We start from the raw sequence: 24,109 nt of genomic DNA, 5'->3' as shown, positions 1-24,109 counted from the left end.
TCACTCGTAGCAAACTTAAATCTATAGCTCAGGTATCTATTTTGCCTTCTTACGCCTCATAGGGAGCCACACTTGCCTCCTGCACCATGTCAAATTTGTCTGCTGGCCCTTCCATTGACTCTGGGTGTTTCTTTTGCTGTTGAGCACTCATCGAATTCCAAGGCTCCTTCGCTTCCATCTCTGTGTTCAGGCCCTTTTCTTTTGAGGTAGCTGTCTCACCCCGTGGCTTTCCCATGTTCATGGGGGCCCATCTGATCTATGGTGCCTCAATGTGTTGATGATCCATTCACCTTTATCATCCTGGGCGTAAGGGTGGGACTTGAGAGGTGAGGACTAGTTCTGTTGTGTCTTGCTTGTCCAAAGGCGCAGATGGTGTGCCCAAACAGGGCTCAGAGCCGTCTCAGTGTCTCAGTTTCTTAACGGTCTCCTTCACTCCCACTTCACCCATCTGGCCCCAACAACATTCTGACTTGGGGCATACTGGATTGAGGATTTATACCACAGTGTGATCTTCTCCTTAGGGTTGCACCTCCAGACCTTTTAGTGCCACTTTTGTAATTTTTCAGGAACTCATGATCTCAGAAGTGAAGGGGCTTTTTTTTTAGTTTCTCCATCATCTTCTGCTTGTGCTGAGTGTGAGTAATTATCCCCCTTTCCGCCACCATCAGCACCCGGAAGGCACGAGCGCAACTTCCAACCAGGGGCGTAGGAGACAATAAATTTCTGGGGGGGACAGGGACAGCCTTGGGGACTTTCAATCAACCATATACAAATCGCTCCTTGTTTACGTACTGCAGGCTCCGATAAATATACACAATCATATATATTGGAAGTGAAATAGGGAGAAAGGAAGGCATGTTTACACAGTCTGAAAGTATCTTTTATTGTTATTTATATTCACAAAGTAATTAGCTCAAATGTGAAAATAGCATGTTGATTAACCTTGCATCTTCATGCACCAAGCAAATCAAGGTATCAGGGTAAAAAGGAAGAACATACCCTTTGCGTCCCACACCTATCATGCCCTTCGCCTCATGCCAATTGGAACCGCACTGGAGAGATCAAAAGCGATCAAAAGCGATTAGGTACAATAGTTGTAAACTGTACTCGGAAACCATAGTTCTAATAACACTTCTACTCCTGTGTGTGATCTTGGGAAGCTCAGCTCCACATCAGTCATAACTAGAATCATTTCAACTGAAGAAACTCTTGGAGTTACAGTCTATACAAAACATGGATTCTCTAATCTCTGTATAAACTGCAGTCACTAATTTCTTTAGAAACGGCTGTTTGTGATGCACCAAGTCACAGCGTGTAAAGAAAAGACATTCACTGATTATAAAGAAAAGACATCAGAAAATGACTATGATAGGGTTATTACAGTCGAGTTCTGACATTACAATGCCTTCTGCCAGAGCTAGCAGCCAAGGTAAAAGGCAGATCAGGTCAAGGAGCATAATTAATAAAGCTGTTTAAAGCAAAAAATTGAATGTTGATTTTCTTTCTTCTTCTCTACTTTAATAGCTTGGAATGACAGAACCTATGCACTAAGGTTTTCAGTGGTTTGTGGGAAAGTTGGTGGTGTGACCATGTATTATATGGGGTAAAATACCCCCTGTGTACATTAGGATATTGCAAGTCACCTTAAAGTTCATACCTTAAAAACAAGCAGTGGCAAAGCAAATAAGTCTCGCCTATGTAAGTTCTACTGCCTTTGCCAATGTGTTTTAGCCATGCTGTACACCAGTGAGACTACTATTCAGCATGGCTCAAAGTTAATGGCAAAGTTAATGGCATAAAGGAGAATGATGTGTCATCGACTGGTGTGGCATAGTACCATGGAGTAAGTAGAGCGTCCTAGAATAGAGCAATAAACTAAACTTTGAAGGAACAGGGGTCCCTGGAAAAAAATGCAACACCTCTCCCATAAACAATGATATTAAAGTAGTATGCAAATGGAATGTTTTATGCATTTATTCAATCAAAATATAAAAGATCAAATGTAGTGGGAAAACATCAACAGGGGAAATCGAGAAAGACTAGTATTTGGGCATTACACAAGTTATCTGGATGACCCAATGTCGCCAAATAAAAGAAAAATTTTAAAAGTAACCTTTATAGTACAGTGGTTTGGAGGAGGCTGGCCTGGTTTGTAGTGGGTACCTATGGTACTTACACCATATACCACATCCAGTTATCCCTTATTAGTGAAATGTAGGCAGTGCCAAGACACCAGGCTCTCTAGGAGACATGCAAAGCTCATGCAATACCACTGTAGTCACACAGTACTCACACACATGAAAGGAAATACTCAGTGTTACAAAAAAAAGGTACTTTATTTTAGTGACACAAATGCCAAAAATACCAAAGAGACTATACTCCCTTAGGAGGTAAGTAATACACCATTTATATACACTAGTATACAGCAATAGCAATAAAAACAGAAAACAGTGCAATTAGTGAAAATCACAATGGTTAGAAATGGGCCTAGGGGAAACACAAACTATGTACTAAGAAAGTGGAATGCGAATGTCGGTTTCCCACCTAGGCAAGTGTGGTGTGTAGAGGGGCGCCGGGAGTATTAGAAAATACCAAAGGTAAGTAATAGAACCCACCTCAGAGCCCAGGAAAGCAGGAGTAAATCACAGTAACTTTCCCAGAACACACAAGAACACGAGAAAGAAGATAATGCAAGAATCAGAACATACTTCAAGACACAAAGGGTGGATTCCTGGACCTAAAGACCTGTGGAAGAATGGGACTAAGTCCAAGAAGCACAGAAGAGTCCAGGGAGGACAGGAGCCCCCGCTAACCTGAATCAAGGTGCAAAAGAAGAACCACTGGTGAAGAACAACAGTCAGTACTGCACCCAAGAAGATGGATGTGGGTTGGTGCAGATGATATCCCACACCGGATGGATGATTGCAGTCTGGTTTGCATCGCTGGATTCCACCAACAAGCCTTGGCACAGGCAATGCTCATGGTTAGTGGAAAAGGGCACTGCCCAGGACCAGGAGGGACCTGGTGGACTCTACCCAGGAGGAGGAGTCAGAGGGGGCTCTCAGCAACTCAGAGAGCCCACAGAATACCAGCCAGCACACACAGGAGTCCCCCAGCACGGGGACAAAGGAGTTGCAAAAGGAGGCCCACGCAGCACAAAAACAAAGGATTCCACGCCGCCAGAGAACCACTCAGGAAGCTGTGCATCTCAGGAAGGAGTGCTGGGGGCCGGAGGTACATTGTGCACAAATAATTTCATAGAAGGATGCCACACGCCTTGGCAACTGAAAACACGTGGTGCACGGGGTACTGTCTTGCGTGAGAAGGCAAGCTCTTACCTCCAACAACCATAATTTAAGGGAGAGAGCATAACTGTTGGGGTCCTGATTAGCAGGATCCCAGTAGACACACTCAAACACACTGGCAAACAGGCCAAATGTGGGGGTAACCAAGCTAGAAAGCGGCTACTTTCCTACAAGGTAAGCATCCACAATAATAATTTACAAGCTTTTATACACCCACTTTTACATGAATGACTCAAATAGTGAATCAAGAAGTCATTAGCTCATAGTACCTATGCTTATGCCAACTTATGTACAATATCACAAATTCAAGTCAAGGTACTTTGGCCGACGATATTTCGATCCCCTATACAAGTATCAGGATCATCCTAAGCCTTTGTTAAACTTGAGTTAAAAGGGTTACAGAGTGCTTGTAACCAAAACGGCCAAGATAAATCTGACTCATGTCTCATATGAGTGACAAGGCAATCAATGGAGATCTGAATCTCTAATCAAGCGCCAATGCCATAAAGTAGTAGTAGAGTGGAGTAGTGTCACAGTGTAATAGAGTGTCATAGAGTGGAGTGGCAGAGTGTCGTAGAGTGGAAAGGCATAAATATGAGTGAACTGGAGTAGAGTGAAGTAAAGTAACGTGAACTTGCATAGAGAAAGTTGGGTAGAGTGCTGTTGAGCATAGTACATTGTTGTATAGTGGAGTGGCATAGAGGGTTGTGCAGTGGCATAGAGTGGAGTAAAGTGGAATGGAGTGGCGTATAGGGAGTTGTGTAGGGAGTTACAGAGTGGAGAAAGTGTTAGAGTTTAATGGAATAGAGTGTCAGAGTCTATTATCATGGAGTGTAATGTCATAGTGAAGTGTCATAGAGTGGAGTTGGGTGGTCTAGAGTGAAGTGGCATAGAGCACAGTGGTGCAAAGTAGGTTGGTGTAGAGTGTGGTGGTATAGAGTGCGTTGGTTTTGAGTAAAGTGGTGTAGAGTGCATTGACGAAGACTGCACTGGTTTAGCGTACAGTGCAGTAGCGTAGCGTGGTGAAGTGTAGAGGGGAGCAGAGTGGAGTGGCACAGCAAAGATTGCAGTGGTTCAGAGTGATGTGTCATAGAGTGATGCGGTGCATGGTAGAGTGGAGTGGTGCAAGGTAGAGTAGACTGGTGTAGAGTGCAGTGATGCAGAGTAGAGTGGCATAGAGTGTAGTGGCATATAGTACATTGGTGTAGAGTGCAGTAGAGTGGCATATAGTTGAGCGGTGCAGAGTAGAGTGCCGTGGTGTAGAATAGAGAGGAGTATAGTTCAGTGGCAGAGTGTAGTGTTGCAGAGCAGAGTGTCATAAAGGGCAGTGGTGTAGAGTAGAGTGGCATAGAATGCATTGGTGTAGAGTGCAGTGATGTAGAGTAATGCAGAGTAGAGAAGAGTGGCTTAGAGTACAGTGGTGCAGAGTAGAATAGAGTTGCATAGAGTGCTGTGGCATAGAGTAGATTGCTGCAGAGTAGAGTATAGTGGTGAAGAGTAGATTGTTGCAGAGTGGAGCATAGTGATGTAGAGTGCAGTAGCATAGAGCAGTGCAGAGCAGATTGGAGTGGCGCAGGGTACATTGGAGTGGTGCAGGGTAGATTAGACTGCATAGCAAGGAGTGGAATTGCGTAGATTGCAGTGGCATAGAGGAGATGATTTCAAAGTAGAGTGAAGTGCCTACAGTGGAGTGGTGTAGAGTAGAGTAGATTAGAGTGCCGTGGTGCAGAAAAGAGTGCATTGGGACAGAGTACAGTGGCATTGAATGCAGTGGTGCAGAGTAGAGTGGCGTGGAGTTCAGTGGCAGAGTGTAATGTTGCAGATTAGAGGGTCACAGAGTACAGTGGTGTATTGTAGAGTGGCATAGAGTGCAGTCGCCTAGAGTGCTGTGGCGCAGAGTACAGTGGCATAGAGTGCAGTGGCATAGAGTGCATTGGTTTTGAGTAAAGTGGTGAAGAGTGCACTGGCAGAGTGCAGGGGTGTAGTGTACAATGGTTAGAGTAGAATAGGCATAGATTGCAGTGGCGTAGTGTAGAGTGCTGCAGAGTAGAGTGATGTAGAGTGGAGTGGTACAGCATAGATTGCAGTGGCGTAGAGTAGCACAGAGTGGAGAAAAGTGGTGTAGGGTGCAGTGGCATAGGGTAGATTGTTTCAGAGTAGAGTGAAGAAAAGATAAAGAAAAGATAATATACTTCAATATGCTTAAGTATGTAACGATAACAACAACATAAATAATAACGCTAGACATAACGGCCCAAAATGAAATATGGCTTCTCCCTGTTAGCCACGCTATAATCAAGCCCTTCATTACCTAGATAAAAAAGCATTAAGCATAAATCTTAGAAAAATATACCCTTCTAATACCTAAATTGTTGTGGGAAAGGATAAAATCTGGGTCCAATTTCGACTTCACTGTTTCACCAACTGGTGTGATCTTAGGCAAATACAAATACTGTTTTTCACAGTCTCCTTTCTAGCCTGCAGGCACCAGGCTGAGTGGGACTCTGTTTCCTCTTTAGATCTTCCTCATTGTTCTGCAGCTCCTCTTAACGGCCTCCTGCATTGCACCTCTTCAAGGCGGCAGCAGGTGATGCGGACAGTAATCATCCAAAACTCTTCTCCTCCTTGTGCCCTTTGTTCTTATGAGCACCCTTAATGCCCACAGCTGTGAACAGGACAAACAAAACGGTAGAGGGCCTCCTGACTCTCCTTCATTCTGTTACCATCAGATTGGTGGATGGTACCTACAGGGCTATTAAAAGTAGCGCTTTTGTGCGCTAATGGCCCTCTGAATAATAGATGTAAAAGGGGAAATTTATTTTGTCCCCCCCACCTTTGTCCCCCGTGTCCCCCACCCTCCAAAGTCTGGGGGGGATATGTCCCCCGCGTCCCCCACACTTCCTACGCCCATGCTTCCAACCTCTCCTCTCATTCTCTTGACTCCTCTGTTGTCTTCATAGGGGCAGATGCGCAGCCTTTCCAATCACGTCTCCTGTCACCATCCGTGGCCAGTACCGTTTCTCCCCGCTGTGCGGTCAGCCTCCTTCCGCAGCTGCCAGCTTCCACTCAGTCTGGCCAACCGGAGAGCCCCACATAACGCCCCCTCCCCCGTGCTTAATTTGTAAATAAAAAGGTGCCGGTGCCCAAAGCCCTAATCTTAAACACGCGGCTGCTTCATTTAAATGTGCGAGCACAGAAACCTGAAGTAGCGTAATCCTGAATCCACCTAGGGCCTCTTCAATCCATTTAATGGCACTCCCTACCCCTTCAGCTCACTCTTGCAGCTCTCTGCTTTCTAGCTTTGTGACGCTTTTTCGATTTTCTCTTCCTTCATCTTTGCTCCCCGTCTTGCTCGTGCCCTCTTCAGCGCATGCTCAGCACAGCCCCAGTAGTCCTCCGCTGCTCCATGCAGTGATCACCAGCATACTTAGACGTCGGTCAGCTGCCGCACTCCGACTCTCCCCTTATTGTGCCATCGTCAGCAGGGAAAACCGTCCCACGGAGCTCGGGAACATCACATTTTATGTCAGATGAGTGCGGGAGCCCTGGTCGACCCAGCAGCCATGTTGCTCTGGCCACCCTTCCCCCGAGGAGATCCAGTTTAGTGTCTAAGTAGCTATCTTTGGTACTGACAGGTTTGAGTTCTTACACTAGTTTCCCCATATAAGTAAGAGTTTATTTTTTTTGGCAAATCATTTTACAACGTCAGATCACTTTTCTTCCGAAGTTGAATATAACCCACACATTCTTGCCGATAGAAAACTGAACATAACTTACAAAAATGTCTCTAAACCAGAAAGTTATTAATGATACACCCGAGTCCTTGACCTGGAGAACTATGAATGGCACACACACCTCTTCCATCATAGAATTAATTATAGCACATGCATCTCTGTACCAGAGAATTGCGCACACACATGTGCACATCCACCGGTAAGTTATGAACAATATACATATTGATCCCTTCCTCCACTAGCCATCTGCTAGAGAATTATGTATAACACACATTTCTCCAACAGCCCTCTGCTAGAGAATTATGCAAAACACACATTCCTCTACTACAGAACTATGCAAAATACATAGGTCCATAGAAGAACTATGCTTAACATGCTCACACAAACGCTTTATTACCAAAGAACTACAAAAAGCTATCTTCACTGTCGAACTCTGCATCATAGACAACTCCATTCCCTCCGTAACACATTCTGGCCTCGCCCAGAGATTTATCAATAACACAAACACCCCTACAGTAGAGAAGCGTTATGTTATAAATTGTTTGTGGAGTGGCCAGAGGCTAATCCTTCACGGCATTATAGAGAGGTAAGCTTAAAACCAATTGATGCATTTAGCATGTATTGGTAAACTAGTGTAAAAACAGCCAGGTCTTGAGAGAATCCTTGAATTTCAAAATACTGGTTTCTGGAGAAAGGTAAAGAGGAAGGGAATTCCAGCACCTAGAGGCCGCCACCAAATCAGCCTTACCACCACACCTGGTGCAGTAGAATCTAGGAATTGTCAGAAGAACCAGGTTAGCAGAATGGAGTGCTCAGGCAGGACTCAACCAGCTTAACTTAGAACCCAAACAGTCAGGCATGTTTTTATATACAGCTGTGATGTATTTAAAGATGATTTTGTTTCGAATCCAATCGTGTGATTTCAGTGTTTAGGAAATATGATCCAGTGTAGATAGACTAGTAATATAACATGATCATGTGAAGATAGACTCGAAGGCATAGCTCCGGGGGTGTTTAGGGTATTACACCCCGTAGAAAATGTATCCTGTAGTAAATAGTTGAGTACAAGTGCTTTCAGTCAGGTATATTGAAGTGTCTGTCAGAATTCACCTGGGAGTTTTACATACACACACACAAACAAAACACACACAATCTTTCTCTGTTTTGGAGGCATTAAAAATGTTGATTAGTTTGAAAAATGTTGTGCTTTAAGTGCCCGTAACAATCCACCCGCCTTACACTTTCCACTGCCCCGTAAATCCTCCTCATGTTGTTTTTCTCATATAATGTGTTTTAACAAGATGTCCCAGCATGCTTGTTAGGAAATCTAAAGCTCACCCCCTCCAATCTTAGCGACCACGCTACACCCCTAGATGGACTAGCAATATGATATGATCTGGTGTAGACAGACCAGTAATATGATAAAATCAAGTGTATACAGACTAGTAATATAATATAATCCAGTGTATATAGACTAGCAATATGATATGAGCACATGTAGATAGAATAGTAATATAATATGATCCAGTGTAGATAGGCTAGTAATATGATAACATCCAGTGTAGGCAGACTAGAAATATAATATGATCCAGTGTAGATAGACTAGCAATATGATATGAGCATGTGTAGACTAGTAATATGATATGATCCTGTGTAGATGGACTAGTAATATGTAGTTTTATGGTACGATCCAGAGTGAACAGCCTAGTAATATCAAATGGTCCAGTGTAGATAGATTAACAATGTGATATGAGCACGTGACATAGACTAGTAATGTTGTAAGATCCAGTGTAGACAGACTAGTAATGTAACATGGTCCAGTGTAGATAGACTTGCAATGTGATATGAGCATGTGTAGACTAGTAATATGATATGATCCCGTGTAGATGGACTAGTAATATGTAGTTATATGGTACGATCCAGTGTAGACAGACTAGTAATGTAACATGGTCCAGTGTAGATGGACTAGCAATGTGATATGAGCACGTGTACACAGACTAGTAATATATGATTCCAGGTAGATGGACTAGTAATATGATGTGATCCAGTGCATATAGACTAGTAATAAGATGTGATCTCGTGTAGATAGACTAGCAATATGATATGATCACATGTAGCTAGACTAGTAATATGATGTGATCCAGTGTAGATAGAGTAATAATGAGGCAGTGTTTCAGACAATTGAAGCCTGTTCAGCTGCTGCGTGTAGCAAACCAGATGCATAAAGATTACATAAGGGCATGAGCAAAGAAGGCATTATGCCGGGGCTTATACATGGCAGGGCACTTGAACCGCAGTTTGACGAAGGTACATCACCAGGCACTGCCAGCTTAGGTTAAATAGGAAGGCAGAAAGAATGGCTCCCTGCAGGATTTGAGAGGCTCAGCTAAAGGCAGGAAAAGCCACTAACGCCCTCACAGCCAAAATATATTTCAGCTGGCTTAAAACCGGAACTGGGTAACCAGCTTCGATTAGCCTAGAAATCAAAATGGCAGGCAGCTCTTCAAGAACTGGAGATCCAGTGTCAGCGCATGGGCTTCCGTCTTCAAGTGGTCAGCACGGACAGGACCATGATTCATTGGCCCTGCCAGGTCGGACCCCTGCTGGCATGTCAAATTAATCAATACTCTAAAAAAACTTCTGATTTTGTGGAAGGACGAGCTTCTCAAGCAGCTGCGCAATACAGAGAAATATAGAGAAAATTGTGTTCATTTACATCCTCCACACCGGGGAAAGGTTTCTTTAAAAAGGGTTTCACGATGAGGTTTCCACGCGACAGAGATCACTATGTTAGATAAAGAGCAAGGCAAACAAAGTCGTCGGGTTGTGTAGGAAACGTGGGCCGAATTGATTGAAACTGTATCAGGGCAAAGGTCAAAATGGGACAGCTGTTCGAGGACACAAGAAGAAAATCTGATACAGAAATAGGATGCTGACACTGTCTCATTCCTCTGATAATCGTGCTGTGAAATTGCAGGCCCCTTAAAGAAATGTACATAAACACACGCACCTTCACCCACATGTGTGAAACGTCCCTACAAGAGGCAACTGTGCTGATGCCTCACAAGCTGGTACGTCCATAAGGGAACTGCGTGTAATGCACACACTTAGGTAAACACGCACTTCCACACACCAGGATGCCAGGGAAGTATGCATAGCACGTTTCCCTGCTTTGGTGAACTGTGTATAATGCACGCTTTACCCTTCATGAAAGAAGTCTGAATAGCACACACTTGAAAGCCCCTCGTTCAGAGAATGTTCATAACACAACGCACTACAGAGCTCTGCGAATTACAGAGAAATCCCCATACGAGAACCGTGTATAGCACACTTACATCCCTCCTCTAGGAAATTATATATACCAGAGGCACAGCACGAGCTTGTAAACACAGACAGCCGTCCCTCCCACATGATCATTAGCAACACTTAAAGAAAGAAATCACGAGACAATCCTTTGAAATGCCTTCCTTGGGAATGCATTCCTCATCAGCCTTCGAGCAGTCCTGTCTGCACAAGGGCATCTCTATGGAAGAAGACGTATGGAAATATTCCTCATTCTTGCAACTTTATCTCGCGCTCTTTACGTTATCTTGCTTTTAATGAATTTTCAGCAGGTCAAAGCACACATTGTAGATTTAATTTCTTCTTGGGTTAAGTCTTTAGAAATCGGTTTGTTCGCTTCCAAGTTCTGCTGCTGTGTAGATACAATTAAAGCAATGCCTGATGCACACATGCACAGCAAAGAATAGAAAGCCTGACAGTCTGAGGTATCATTAATTGAAACCAGTGATTTTTTTCATAAAGTTCCAGGCACACAGCCTCACCTTCATTTTGTGTTTTGCTGAGCTCCCAAGGGCACTGCTGCACCCACGTTCTGCACTCCACGCCACCCTCCATCTGGTAGTGCGCACAGCTCAAGCATGGTCCCGAACTAGTTGAGAAGACTCAAAGAGAACCAACTCCTCTAAACTCAAATCGGAAATCAGCCCTGAGACCTGAGTGAAGTACGGAAATATGGAGCTGGGATAGGCGTTTAGATACGAGAAAGAGATGAGGAACTGTGAGCTGTGATTGAGCCATTGGAATAGGAGCGGGTAGAAATATGAGGGTGAGGCAAAAGAAATCTTAATTGTTTAAAAGATGTGACTTGAAGAGGTATACACTTTAGTGAGCGATTGTTTGAGAATTGAAGTGAGATGAGAAATTGATGAAGGACGGAAGAAAGAGGTAGGAAGGTGTTGGGTGATTTGGACAGGGTATATGAAGCTGTTGGGAGGGGTGTAGCTCCGGGGGGGAAGGTGTGGGGAGGTATTTGGGGCGGTACACCCTCCTAATAAATGTATTTTGTGATAAGTAGTTGGGTACAGGTACTTTCAGTCGTGTATGGTTCGGTGTCTGTCGTATTTCACCAGGAAGTTTTACACACACAGACAAAATCGCACATACACCGTCTCCCTCTCTCTGTTCGCAAAGACTTACTAAAGAAGAGAAAGCACATTTTTTTGTGAAATAACCAACATTTTTTAACTCCATTTCCACTGCCCCTTAAGCCCCTCTCCTGTGTCCTACTTGTCGTGTAATGCATTTTACCGCTGTGTGCCAATGTGGTTGTTGGAAAATCTGACGCTCGCACCCCCAGTCTTACTGCCCATGCCATGCCCCTGGCTATTGGGTGGATGAAGAGAGGTGTTGTGGGTTGCCGGATGGTCAAGGAGAGGGTGAGAGACTGTTAGGTGGTTAAAGAGAGGTACCAGGCTGTTGAGTGGTTTGACAGCAAGACAACCAATTGTAGGGACTAAGTATTGTAGGAGAGGAGTTTGAGGCTGATCAATAGCAGGAGAGTGAAGTAGAGGATTGTTAAATAGTTAAACAGAGATGTTGTTGGAAGGTTGGTGAGAGGAAGAAGGCTGGAAAATAGTTGGATTGTGGACTGAGATTATTGTATAGCTGAAGAAAAATGGAGGTCACTGTGTCTGTGTGAGAGAGGGATACATGGCTGCTCTATGATTAGAGAGAGGGGTGAAATGGCTGGAGATTGGTATAAAATGTTGAATGGTTGTAGAGTGGGGTCACTGGTCGTTAGTTGCTTGGAGAGTGGGCTGGTGAATTGTTAAATGGTTGGTGAGTTGGGTGATAAGTTTTCTATAAACAGAGAGAGGGTCAGATTATTGGATGGTTACATAGAGGCACAAGTCTGTTGGATGGTTGAAGAGTAGGACAATGAATTGCTGGATGGTTGAAGAGTGGGGTGAAGGATTATTGTATAGTTAGAGATAGTGATATTGCTGGTTAACTGAGTAGAGAAATAAGCCTGTTGGATGGTCGGAGAGTTTGGTGATAGATTGTTGAAAGTGGGATCAGGAATTGTAACAGGTGGAGAGAATGGTGAAGGATTGATGCACAGTTGTAGAGTGGGGTAATAGTGTGTTATCTTGTTATACAGACTGGCGATGTAGAGACAGAGGCAGTACAATTAGAGAAGGAGACTGTTGATTGCTAGAGATTATCTGGTGTTTGGTGAGAGGGAGAGTAAGACATGATTTATGATGGAGGAAGACAGAATGAAGAAATGGGTGGTTGATAAAACAGAAAATACAGAGTAGATTGATGAGAAGAATTAGACTAGATACATGTAGAAGGAAGATGGTAGCATAGGTAAATGCATGGAAACTGGATGGATGGATGGATATCTTAGCCCATCGTTTTGTTACTTTGCATGAGAATGAGTGTGATTGTTCTGTTCAATATTGTAGTGTACTAGTAAATGTTTTTGTCCGCCTATGACAACTAGACTCAGTTTCATGGTATACAGGTGCACGTACTTATCGCTGACTGGTGGTGTGAAAAGACATGGTATTGTGGATCTCTTTCACTAAGAGCCATGTATACACATTGTGAATGTTGCCTTCACTATTTTTGCTTCACTTCCTTTTCAGTTGGAGTGACAGATGATATTGGCCAGGATCCCTCCAAACACCATGTGGCTCTTTTGGTCTTTGCTGGTGTGTGTGCTTGGATCCAGTCATGGAGGTACGCTTCAGACACTGCGGACAGGTAGGTCTTTGGTCAATCTCTTCTTTATTTTTTATTCCTGCAGCAGCCTGTAACAATGATTGAAAATTCACCTCAAATTCTGGTGACCCCTGTGATATTCCAGACTGAAACGGTTTTAAGAGCATGCCACATCAGCATTTGAAAAAAGTTACACATGGAAAAAGTAGTACGGTGGAAATACGTAACACCATCTGGCTGAGATTGAGTTATCTCTGTTTAATCTGTAATGACTCATATTACCCCATGTCTTTAGAGAATAACTGGAAGCATTTAGACGGCCAAACCTTCTCTCCCTTTCTTTGCTAAAATCTTGCCTTTTCAAAGTGTGATTTCCAGGACACAAACCTGTTAATGGAGTTTATTTATGCTTCATGGGTTCCAACATTAGTTTTGAGGAATATTTGACATAGTACACATCTAAAGACAACACCTTTTTTCTGAAGTTAAGACGTTATAACTTTGTGCCAAATTATTGCATTACCTGTTTAGGTCTGCCTGTGCTTCAGGGAGCACCCGAATACCCTCACGGGTAATTAGTGTGCTATATATATCGGCATAACATAACTCTGAAATACTGGAGATGTAGCACATCTACTACTGGCACATGTAAATTATGTCCCGGGATACATGTTCTCTAAATTGGCTATTTTTTAATTTTCTTTATATTTCTTATATCGAGAATCGCGAAACCTGGCTCAATAAACTGTATTTGTCCCTCCTGGAATTTCAAGAATAAATGGCACTTAAAGGAGCAGTTATTAATTGATGTCATAATATGTTTCAGAATCCAAGCAAACATCATCTAACTAAGCAGCACTCTCGAATGCTCATTGTTTGTGGCTGTTAGTGCTGCATGACTAAGTAAAGATAACTCTTTTTTCCTCTGCACTGAAAGGTCCCTTTAAGTCTGGAGTAAATATCAGTTATTAAATACTTTGTAAATCGTGGACACATTAGTGATATTAGGTTGCAGTGTACATGCCCTGGTTTTATATTATCTGTTACACCAGTTTGCATAGTTCTACCGTAACGAAACTTGAGGGGGCCCTCCTGCAGAGTGAAAGGAGCCCCGCCCCTGCGAACTCACTCAGAAGCTCTCGGGCCAAGGTACCGAGCTGAGGGGGGTCCTTTGTTACGCATAAAGGCAGTGTTAGGGTTGACATTGAGGTTTGTCAGAGAGTGCCTAGCTCAGTGGACTGCCACACCTACAAAAATGAAGTCACCCACGTCTGGCAACAGCTAGGTTTCCAAAGGTGAAGCACGTGCTGCAAACCCTTGGAGACGTTGCTGTTGAAAACCACTGATCTGACGACCCATAAGACATTTGGGTCACAGTAGTGGAAGCTCTAGCCCATCCTGGGCGGGGCTTCTGCTCTGATTTCTTTCTTCATGGGATCACCATGTGGTAGATGGTGGACCCTGGCAGGAAAGGAGAAAAATGACATTTCATTTTTGTTCTGAAGATAATTTTCTTACTGCAGAACAAAAAAACATGACATTGTAGCCTATTCAGAATATTTTTTGCTGAAAGTGTCGCCTTACATTGGTGTCAGTTCTTTAAAATTGTAAAAATGCTCTTTGCTCTAGTAGAGCCCTCTTGGAAAGAAAAGTGGCCACTGCCTTAACAGATTTATGGACCGCTTAGTGGCGCCTATAGGAAAGGAGAAATAAAGCAGAAAACTACCTGTGCAACTCATGCAGTTTAATCTGTAAAGATGGTGCGAACCGCCACTGGGTACTCATGCAGATGACTGACTGTGCCTGAAGTGTTCTACTCTCAGGTTGTTGCCCCAGCCCTCTATGTAACCTAACTCCAGCACCTCACGATGAAAGAGCAGGGTTGGAGTACACGTGGTTCTTGTTTCAGAATCATGTGAATGCTCAGGAAGGCCTTTCAATGGCTACCTCTCTATACCTGAAAAACCCTTAAGTAGGCCTTGGTAGTTAGATACCTGGATTACGGAAACTCCCCACTGGTTGCTTCTACACCTTGTTTGTAAATTTCCTCCCCCCACTCCCTCAGAGCCCACCCTTAGATCTCTTCATTGGCTCTCAATCAGGAAGCACGCCATTTTAAGCTTTTATGCCTAGTACACAAATCTCGCTCAAGAAAAATCCCTACATAACTCCATAACAAAAATCACCATTATGGTCATATAAGAAACATGAGACCCTACGACCAGCACCTGCTCTGCCTCCGCAGTATTAGTAAAAAGTTGAACAGTGCAGCTGTTCTTTCGGTTACCTTGGCCCCCATCACTGGAACAAACTCCCCCAGCACATCCAGGACTGTTTTGAAATTGCCCACTTCAAGAAACTTTTAAAAACGTGGCTATTCTAATTTCTTTTTTCTCTTCTTTTCACCTTCCCTGGTATGCCCTTCAGCATCGAGATACCCCCTCGGGGGTGATTCGTCGTACTACATCAAGGACACATAACAAAACCTTCCACTCTCCACTGTTACTGTGTTCCCTGATGCTGTATCTAAGGTCCCCTCTCCACACTTCTGCTTCTTTTGCACTGCCCACCATAAAATCCAAGTTGTGTTCAGTTCTCCTTTGCTCTGCAGTGGGTTTTCACTATCCAAGTGACGGACATACATGGTGAGCAAATGCTCCCTAACTTTGAATGCCCTTTGCATCCTTGATACTATGCCTTTTGGATTTCTCCTTACCTGCCACGTTGAAAATATTGCATTTTGTGTCATTGTGTAGAGGTGAGGACATATAATTGATGACAATGGGAGGAATCAAGTTATGATACATAGACATCATGTAAACTATTAGAAAGATAGTGGAATAGGCCAGTGAGAGCACCATGAGAGGCAGGAAATTGCCCCCTCCCACTAGCCACAGTGTCTACAATCAGACTTCTTAAGCAGAGTGATGGAGACAGAGATTGCTGGTGAATTGTTCACTTCCCTCAGTGCGGGAAGGGCATCAATGTTAAGAGCAGGATCCTGCAGTGCTTGCAGAAATGTTTGGTCCAAGAACTCAGGTGGTTTGGATTGTCTCTCCATTTTCAAGTTCTCCCCCAGGTTACCAGCAGGCTTCCCTGAAGAACCTTCTGTGCGTTGAAAATATTGCATTTTGTGTCATTGTGTAGAGGTGAGGACATATAATTGATGACAATGGGAGGAATCAAGTTATGATACATAGACATCATGTAAACTATTAGAAAGATAGTGGAATAGGCCAGTGAGAGCACCATGAGAGGCAGGAAATTGCCCCCTCCCACTAGCCACAGTGTCTACCATCAGACTTCTTAAGCAGAGTGATGGAGACAGAGATTGCTGGTGAATTGTTCACTTCCCTCAGTGCGGGAAAGGCATCAATGTTAAGAGCAGGATCCCGCAGTGCTTGCAGAAATGTTTGGTCCTAGAACTCAGGTGGTTTGGATTGTCTCTCCATTTTCAAGTTCTCCCCCAGGTTACCAGCAGGCTTCCCTGAAGAACCTTCTGTGCGTTCAGTCTGACAAGCATTGTAACTCTTATTGAGGACACCTACGGGGCGTGTGAAAGATATAAGACACTGAACACTGCCCTTTTCAGTCTAGAACTTCTGTGGCAATGACAAGAACACAGGTTCGGATACCCTTGGTTGACTAGCAGGCTACAGCACTGTAGTGGTAGTGGAAGAGTCTGGCATTTCAATACATCTACTGGAATACGAACTATTTACATGTATGATCACTTTCATAAGTCTTACCAAAGTAAGCAGTTGAGGTACTAATGTGAGCTATAGATGATGGTTTTCTACAGTGCCTTACTAGGCTGTTTCCTGTGAAATGCGGTGTTTCTTGGAATTTAATGGACAAATAAACAATGTTTGAACACAAATATCAGCCTTTCTTAGAATTGTCCCTTTTCTTCCTTATACATAAACAAGGACTGCTTGTCATAATATCGCCGTGCAGCCGTGGTTAAGGGCGGTGTTGGAAATGGCCTTTCTACAGGGTCACCCCCAAACTTTTTGCCTTCTTCCTTCTCTTTTTTGACCTAATTTTTGCTGGCTTTAGGACTCTGCACACTTTACCACTGCTAATCAGTGCTAAAGTGCATGTGCTCTCTCCCTAAAACATGGTGACATTGGCTCATACCCAATTGGCATATTTAATTAACTTTTAAGTTCCTAGCAAAGTGCACTACATGTGCCCAGGACCTGTAAAATAAATATTACTAGTGGGCCTCAGCACTGGTTGTGCCACCCACATAAGTAGCCCTTAACCATGTCTCAGGCCTGCCACACCTGTGTGTGCAATTTCACTGTCACTCTACTTGGCATTTAAAAGTGCTTGCCAAGCCTTAAACTCCCCTTTTTCTACATATAAGTCACCCCTAAGGTAGGCCCTACGTAACCATAGGACAGGGTGCTATGTAGGTAAAAGGCAGGGCATGTACCTGTGTAGTTTAAATGTCCTGGTAGTGTAAAACTCCTAAATTTGTTTTTCACTACTGTGAGGCCTGCTCCTTTCATAGGATAGCATTAGGGCTACCCTCATATACTGTTTGAGTTGTTGATTCTGATCTCAAAGGGGTAAATAGGTCATATGTAGTATGGCCAGAATGGTAATAGAAAATCCTGCTTATTGGTGAAGTTGGATTTAATATTACTATTTTAAAAATGCCACTCTTAGAAAGTGAGCATTTCTATGCACTTATATCCTTCCATGCCTTGCAATCCACATCTGGCTGGGTGAGTTGACAGCTCCATTGTGCATTTCACTCAGACAACCCCAAACACAGGATGATCAGTCACACCTGCACACATCTGCATACTGAATGGGTCTTCCTGGGCTGGGAGGGTGGAGGGCCTGAAACTTATATGTCAAAGAACAGTGGCCTGCCCTCACACAATGGACTGCCAAACCTCCTACTGGGACCCTGGCAGACGAGATGTAACTGAAAGGGGACCTTGTGCACTTCCAAGCCACTCTTTGAAGTCTCCCCCACTTCAAAGGCACATTTGGGTATATAAACTGGGTTCCTGACCCTACCAACTCAGACACTTCATGACAAGATACCTACTGGGAAAGGAACTCAGAAACCAGAACCTGCAACCTGCTAAGAGATGCTGGCTGGCTGCCCAAAGGACTCACCTGACTGTTTTGCTGTAAAGGACTGTTGCCTTGCTGTTGCCCTGCTGCCTTGCTGCCTCTGGTGCTGCTGAGAAGTGCTATCTAAGGGCTTGGATTCATCTTGCCTTCTGTTTCCTGAAGTCTCAGGGCCAAAAAGACTTAATCTCTGGAAAGAACTCCTTGTGCGGCAACTATCAACACACAGCCTGCCAGGATCGACGCACAGCCTGCCCTGTGGTAAGAAAACCACTGCATCGCCGAACCGGAATGACGCAGCCCGGCTTCCCGAGTGGAGATCAACGCAGCACTAGCATTGCGACTGGAACTTCGCCGCACGGCCCACCGGATCGATGCATCACCGAGCCGGAACAACACAGCCCAACTTCCCATGAGAAGAATCAATGCAGCGCCTGCCGTGCAACAGAAATTTCCGTGCATTGCTCACTGGATCGACGCAGCTCCTGTGACTTCGTCCTACATGACCAGGATTTCTCTGCATCAACCCCGGGGCATCCACATACCCTGCAACCCAAAGAGGATCCAAGTCTGCGCACAGAAAATTGATGTAAAGCCCTTGCTGCGTGGAAGAGCATCAAACGTCTGTGTGCGCCCGGAGAAACCGACGGACACCTCGACGTTTTCCATGCATCTCCTGCTCCTCTTTAAGAACTAAAAGACTCTATTTATCATTACAAAAGTGATATCTCAACTTGTATTTATCAAATCTTGATCGTTTTGACCTTAGTCTACTCAGATAAATATTCTATATTTTTCTAAAGCTGTGTGGTGTATCTTTGTGGTGTTTGCACTGTGTTATTGCATGATTTATTGCACAACTGCTGTACACATTGCCTTCTAAGTTAAGCCTTACTGCTCAGTGCCAAGATAGTAAAGGGTGGGCACAGGATAATTTGGATTGTGTGTGACTTACCCTGACTAGAGTGAGGGTCCTTGCTTGGACAGGGGGTAACCTGACTGCCAACCAAAGACCCCATTTCTAACAGGCGGGATAGTGGGCGCAAAGTAAAAGGCTGCCACAGGTTGCAGTGTGTTTCATACATCTCTTTTTGCTGTGGATCCTCAGAGGTAAAGCTGGTGAGGAGCATCCATCTACCCGGTAGAGCATCTTACCACACTGGGGCTCTTAGGCACATGATTTGATGTTCTGCCTCTCAGGCTTGAAAAGCAAAAGGCACTGGAACCATGCCTGCCCCATCCCCCATTTAACTACCGTTTAAAATTTACTACCAGCTCTTTGTTGATGGGAATATCAGTCGGTACCCACATTTTTACGGATGAAAATGTATCCCTTCCTCTCCCTAAATAGTTACTGAAACTCCAGGTATCTAAAATGTATAGAAGGTGCCAGCTGAAAAGGACTGCAGTCGGTACACCGAGAATGGATTGCTGATGTTTCCTGGCAGGGCAACATTACCTTGTGTTAAGTCATTCATTTTAAAGCAGAACTCAGAGCATACTTAGCAGCTGAATTTCACCTAGAGGTAGCCAGGGTACTATCAAGGTTCTTGCTCCTTTCTTGAAAGGGCTTTCTATTGTATTTCGGACTTCTAGTGTAAACTACTTCCATCAGTTTTCTCATCTTGAAGTATCTTCAGTCAGTAGAAAAGAAATGTAATTTCCCAGTAATTCACCCCTCCGTTGCTAGGTGCCACCTCTGCAGCACCGCCTGTGTATCCGGCAGTCATTATCTTCTTTACAGACTTATTGGGTCAGTAGAGGCTGAACATAGGCTGGCGATGTCAGTTTCTTTTTTTTACAGCATTCAACGCATGACATGCGATGGGATTCTCAGTACACCGAGTCCGTATTTCCATTTTTTTAAAACAGTTTTTTAGTTCTATGCACTGTCTTGGATGCAGTAAACACGGTAGACAGGTCCATGAGCTATACGTCCGAATGGATATGTGGATGTGCTCCATGGGTTCCCAAGATATATGCAGGCGTGATGAAGCTTATCTGAGAATAGAGCAGCACCCGTCGGGCTGATGTTACTGTAAATGCTGAAGCAGATGAGTCGAACAGTCACTCTAATGCACTTTCTCTCACTCTCTCTTTCACACTCTTTCTTCCTCTCTTTCTCTCCGCCTCTCCACTCCTTCCCTTTTGGGTCGGGCAAGCTACCTAGCAATGTGTAATATACACCACATGGCATACATTTTTCAGAGAGTGCGCCACCTGGGATACACATAACAGACTTTCATCATAAAAAGTCTTGAATTACATTTATTAATTGTGACAACTTTTCATTTGGATTCACTGCCAGTTTGTTTCTCAATTCAACCCTACTGATATGCGTAGCATTTCAATACACCTGGTCTGAATGAGCTTTACAAGAAATACAAATACAAAATACATGCTCACATGATGATCCATGGCGGGGTATTGTTTGATCAAATTTGAACAGCCCATCAGCGTTTTTTTAACCAAACTAGAGCTGCAAGATCTTTATGATTGCAATCCTCTGCTACTTCGACCTATAATATTGGAGGTTTTGCAGCAACTGTTAACCTACCCACTACCGACCCTTCCAGTTTTCTCATCTTTTGCCTCAACGCAGTTATTTCAGCCCATTGTATGTAGATGTGCAGCCAGAGGGCATCATCAACAGAAGCCACCATTTTCCTCTTCCACAGTGTATGAAGCAAAACTGCTTTAAACCCTAAGTACACAGCACAATGGCACGCCAGTAAAAGGACAGATATCAGAGTTTCTACCAAAGTGGATAGAGATTTCCTCAGACCAGTGACTATTATGAATTGTCTAATCAAGCTATTTCCACCAGTTGTTCAAGAAACGTCAATGCACACAAATAATTTGGGGAAAGAAATATATGCTACATTACACAGGTGAACCAGAGAAATAGTCCATGCGTAAGAGAGAGTAACCACCATTTTCAATATTTGGTAATACGCTACTGGTAGTGCCAAAAGCTTAATAAACACTGGTAAAAAATGGGATTTAAACCCCTGTGTGTTTTAAGCTATCACCATGCGATAGAGCCCCAAGAATAAAACAAAAAAATAGCTAGAAAAATTACATCATTAAAGTGGTTAATATATAGGGAACGAGGGAATTCAATGCTGACTGTCTTAATTCAGAGGATAAAAGGCCTTTGGTTTTATGTGGGTCCAGAACTGAACTTGAGGAATCATTTTCATGAGGTCTTCATCAGGACTGGATTAATCACCGTCTATCCACATCAACTGGCTCGGTACATGACTACATTAAAGTAAATGACTCAATTATCATATAAGGGATAGCGTATCCCCTGCTGTACGTTATAAAGATATTGCAAGTCACTGAGGAACTTCATAACCATATAGCGGAACAAAGCAGAAGGCAGAGTTCCTTTATAAGGTTATGGAATTCCAAGGTGACTTGCAATATCCTTATCACGTGTGCCAGGGTGTACTTTATCCCATATAATATATGGTCACATCAACACCTTTCCTACAAACCACTTAAAACCTTGGTGCGTACCTCTTTCATATGAAAGAGCAAGCATGCTTGCAAACATGAAGAATAAAAATAAAACCTCTAGTGCAAAATTAAACACATCAAATACCTGTTAGATATTTGTTGCAAACAGATATTAGAAACAGTTTAGTAGAAGTCAGTTTTAAAACAAAAAGTAGCTATGAATGTGTAGAAACATGCAGACAGATTCTGGCTTTTCTGTATTTAAGGAGTGTAAAAATTAAACATATTCTCTCTGCTTGTCGTAACCTATTAAAATAAAGCAAAAAAAGAAAAGCAGTGCTCTGTTTTTCATTGCTTTAAGCATCTGCTTCAATTTTGCTCCGTGGCTTGAGCGGCCTTTCACCTTGGCTTCTGGCAGAAGGAATTGTTATGTCAGATCTTAACTGTAATAACATATATTTGTCGAGTTCTGGTGTCTTTTCTTTATAATCGGCGACTGGGTGTGTCCCAAGTTGCCAATTATTAGGAAATTAGAGTCTGCTGTTTACATAGGGATTACAGAATCCCACGTATTATAAATACAAATCACTTTCTCCAAATAACAGGTAAATAACATACAAATTCCCAATGTCTATGTAATACTAACAGGATGCTTTGAGTTATCAATGATCAATCCAGTCCTGATGAAGACCTTGTGAAAATAGCTCCTTAATTCTGCCATATATGGTTAAATTGCATTGGCTAAAATACCTGGAGAGTGTACCCAAAAAATAGTAGATTCATCTTGGGACGCTATCCACCTCAGGGTCCAGAGTGGGCTTCTTAAGTAGTGGATGGAAGACTGCATGTTTCAACGCCTCCAGGACTCAGCAGATTTTTAAAGACAGATTATACAGCTCTGTCAAAGCGGAAAGCATAACATCTCCAGCTTCCAGGAGGATCTCTATTGGGGCAGGATGAAGAGGGGGCCCCAGTTTGATTGAGGCAGCCACACCTAGTAGTTCCTCTTTACTCAGCTGGGGGAGGTATGCAAAACTAAGCTAAGGTTATTGGATCCGACCTTTTCTTCAGTTTGACTTTCAAGACTCACAGATAATGAATCGTAAATGTTCCTTACTTTTCAAAGAAAGTGTTCTGCTAATAGCTTGCAGCACGTCTATGAGGCGGGAGGGCCCACATACCGTAGATTTGGTTTCAAAAATAGATTTACAATATTCTAAATCTCTTTTGAGGAATTGGAAAATTGGTTAATCGTATTGGCAAAATCATTTAACCATACTTTCTGGATGGCATGCTAAATATATTTTTTAAGGCTGCCTTATACTTTGGTTTACCAGCCTCATCTAACTGACTCTCCACTTTCTTCCACTTTCGTTGTTACTATTTTCATTCTGAATAGTAACAAAGCCAGGATAATGGGAACGGTATCAGCAAAATGCCTGAAACAACCCATCTTGGACCTCATCATCAGTGAATTTATCTAAATATTTGACCTGTGAGATAATAATGGGTTTTGAAATGCAATAGCACTATCATTTGTCCGGTCTTAAATTTATAGCTTACTGCCTTTTCCTTTCATTGTAAACAGATTGTGAATATTCTTCCTTATTTTTAAATAGTCCCAGAACTGAAGAGGTAACCTCTCCTACTGGAGCTGAAATTCAAGCCCTCTTGAAGCCTTTTAATGGTTATCAGTAATATATATATATATATATATATATATATATATATATATATATATATATAAATATAGCGCCCCAAGATGAATCCACTATTTATTTGGTACACTCTGCAGGTATTTTAACCAATACAATGGAAGAATGCAGCACTGTAGGGAAGGCATGTCAACGGCTTGCGTCTTTCCTGGACAAGCAAGGCTTTCAAGTCAGTAAGGGCTCTTTTTATTCTACTAGCCATCAGTTGAAATGTGGGACTCCACAGGGTTCATCATTGAGACCTACTCTTTTAAATATATATGTATGTCTGCTATCTAACATTGTCTGCTTTGCCGGCTTCTCAATGGTGTCTTATGCCGACGATACACAGCTGATTGTCTCATTGTCAACCAATATTGACTCCACCTCTAGCAAGTGGTATTGCTGCCTAGAAAAGGTCGCCAAATACATGGCGGGCAGTTTTTTAAAACTTAATAGTGAGAAAACTGAGGTTAAGGTGGTGGGGAATAATCTGTTCCTCCTGCAACAGATTAGTTGGTTTCCCATTCTAGGAGAACACCTATCCCCCAAGTCAGAAGTGAAGAGCTTAGGGGTCACTCTGGACAATCACTTCACTATGTCCTCACAAGTAAAAAAAGTTAGCCAGCAGTTGCTTCGGTCTTATGAGGGCCCTGAAATGAATCGAAAAATAGTGGCCCAAGGGCTGATTCTATCATACCTTGTATCTGGGCAGTCCCAGATCAGTTACCAATAAACTCCAAATTTTTCAGAATGCAGCCGCCCAAATACTACTAGACCTCCCTAAGATGCAGTCTGCTCAGAC

The 24,109-nt window shown here is 43.2% G+C and overlaps 1 protein-coding gene across 4 annotated transcripts in view; it reads left to right on the top strand.

Annotated features, from left to right (window-relative positions):
- The window catches only part of COL16A1 (collagen type XVI alpha 1 chain), a 717,464-nt gene that overhangs the window by 19,009 nt on the left and 674,346 nt on the right, over positions 1–24,109 (top strand). For all 4 annotated transcript variants that reach the window (XM_069223294.1, XM_069223295.1, XM_069223297.1 and 1 more), the window contains exon 2: positions 12,976–13,093. In XM_069223294.1, the coding sequence (XP_069079395.1) occupies positions 12,988–13,093 (106 nt within the window). In that variant the 5' untranslated portion in view covers positions 12,976–12,987. The remainder of the gene's footprint in view (positions 1–12,975; positions 13,094–24,109) is intronic.

Source organism: Pleurodeles waltl, chromosome 3_1 (genome assembly GCF_031143425.1).
Source record: "Pleurodeles waltl isolate 20211129_DDA chromosome 3_1, aPleWal1.hap1.20221129, whole genome shotgun sequence".
Taxonomy (NCBI): Eukaryota; Metazoa; Chordata; class Amphibia; order Caudata; family Salamandridae; genus Pleurodeles; species Pleurodeles waltl.
The sequence above is the reverse complement of the archived record's forward strand: the minus strand, read 5'-3'. Positions and strand labels throughout refer to the sequence as shown.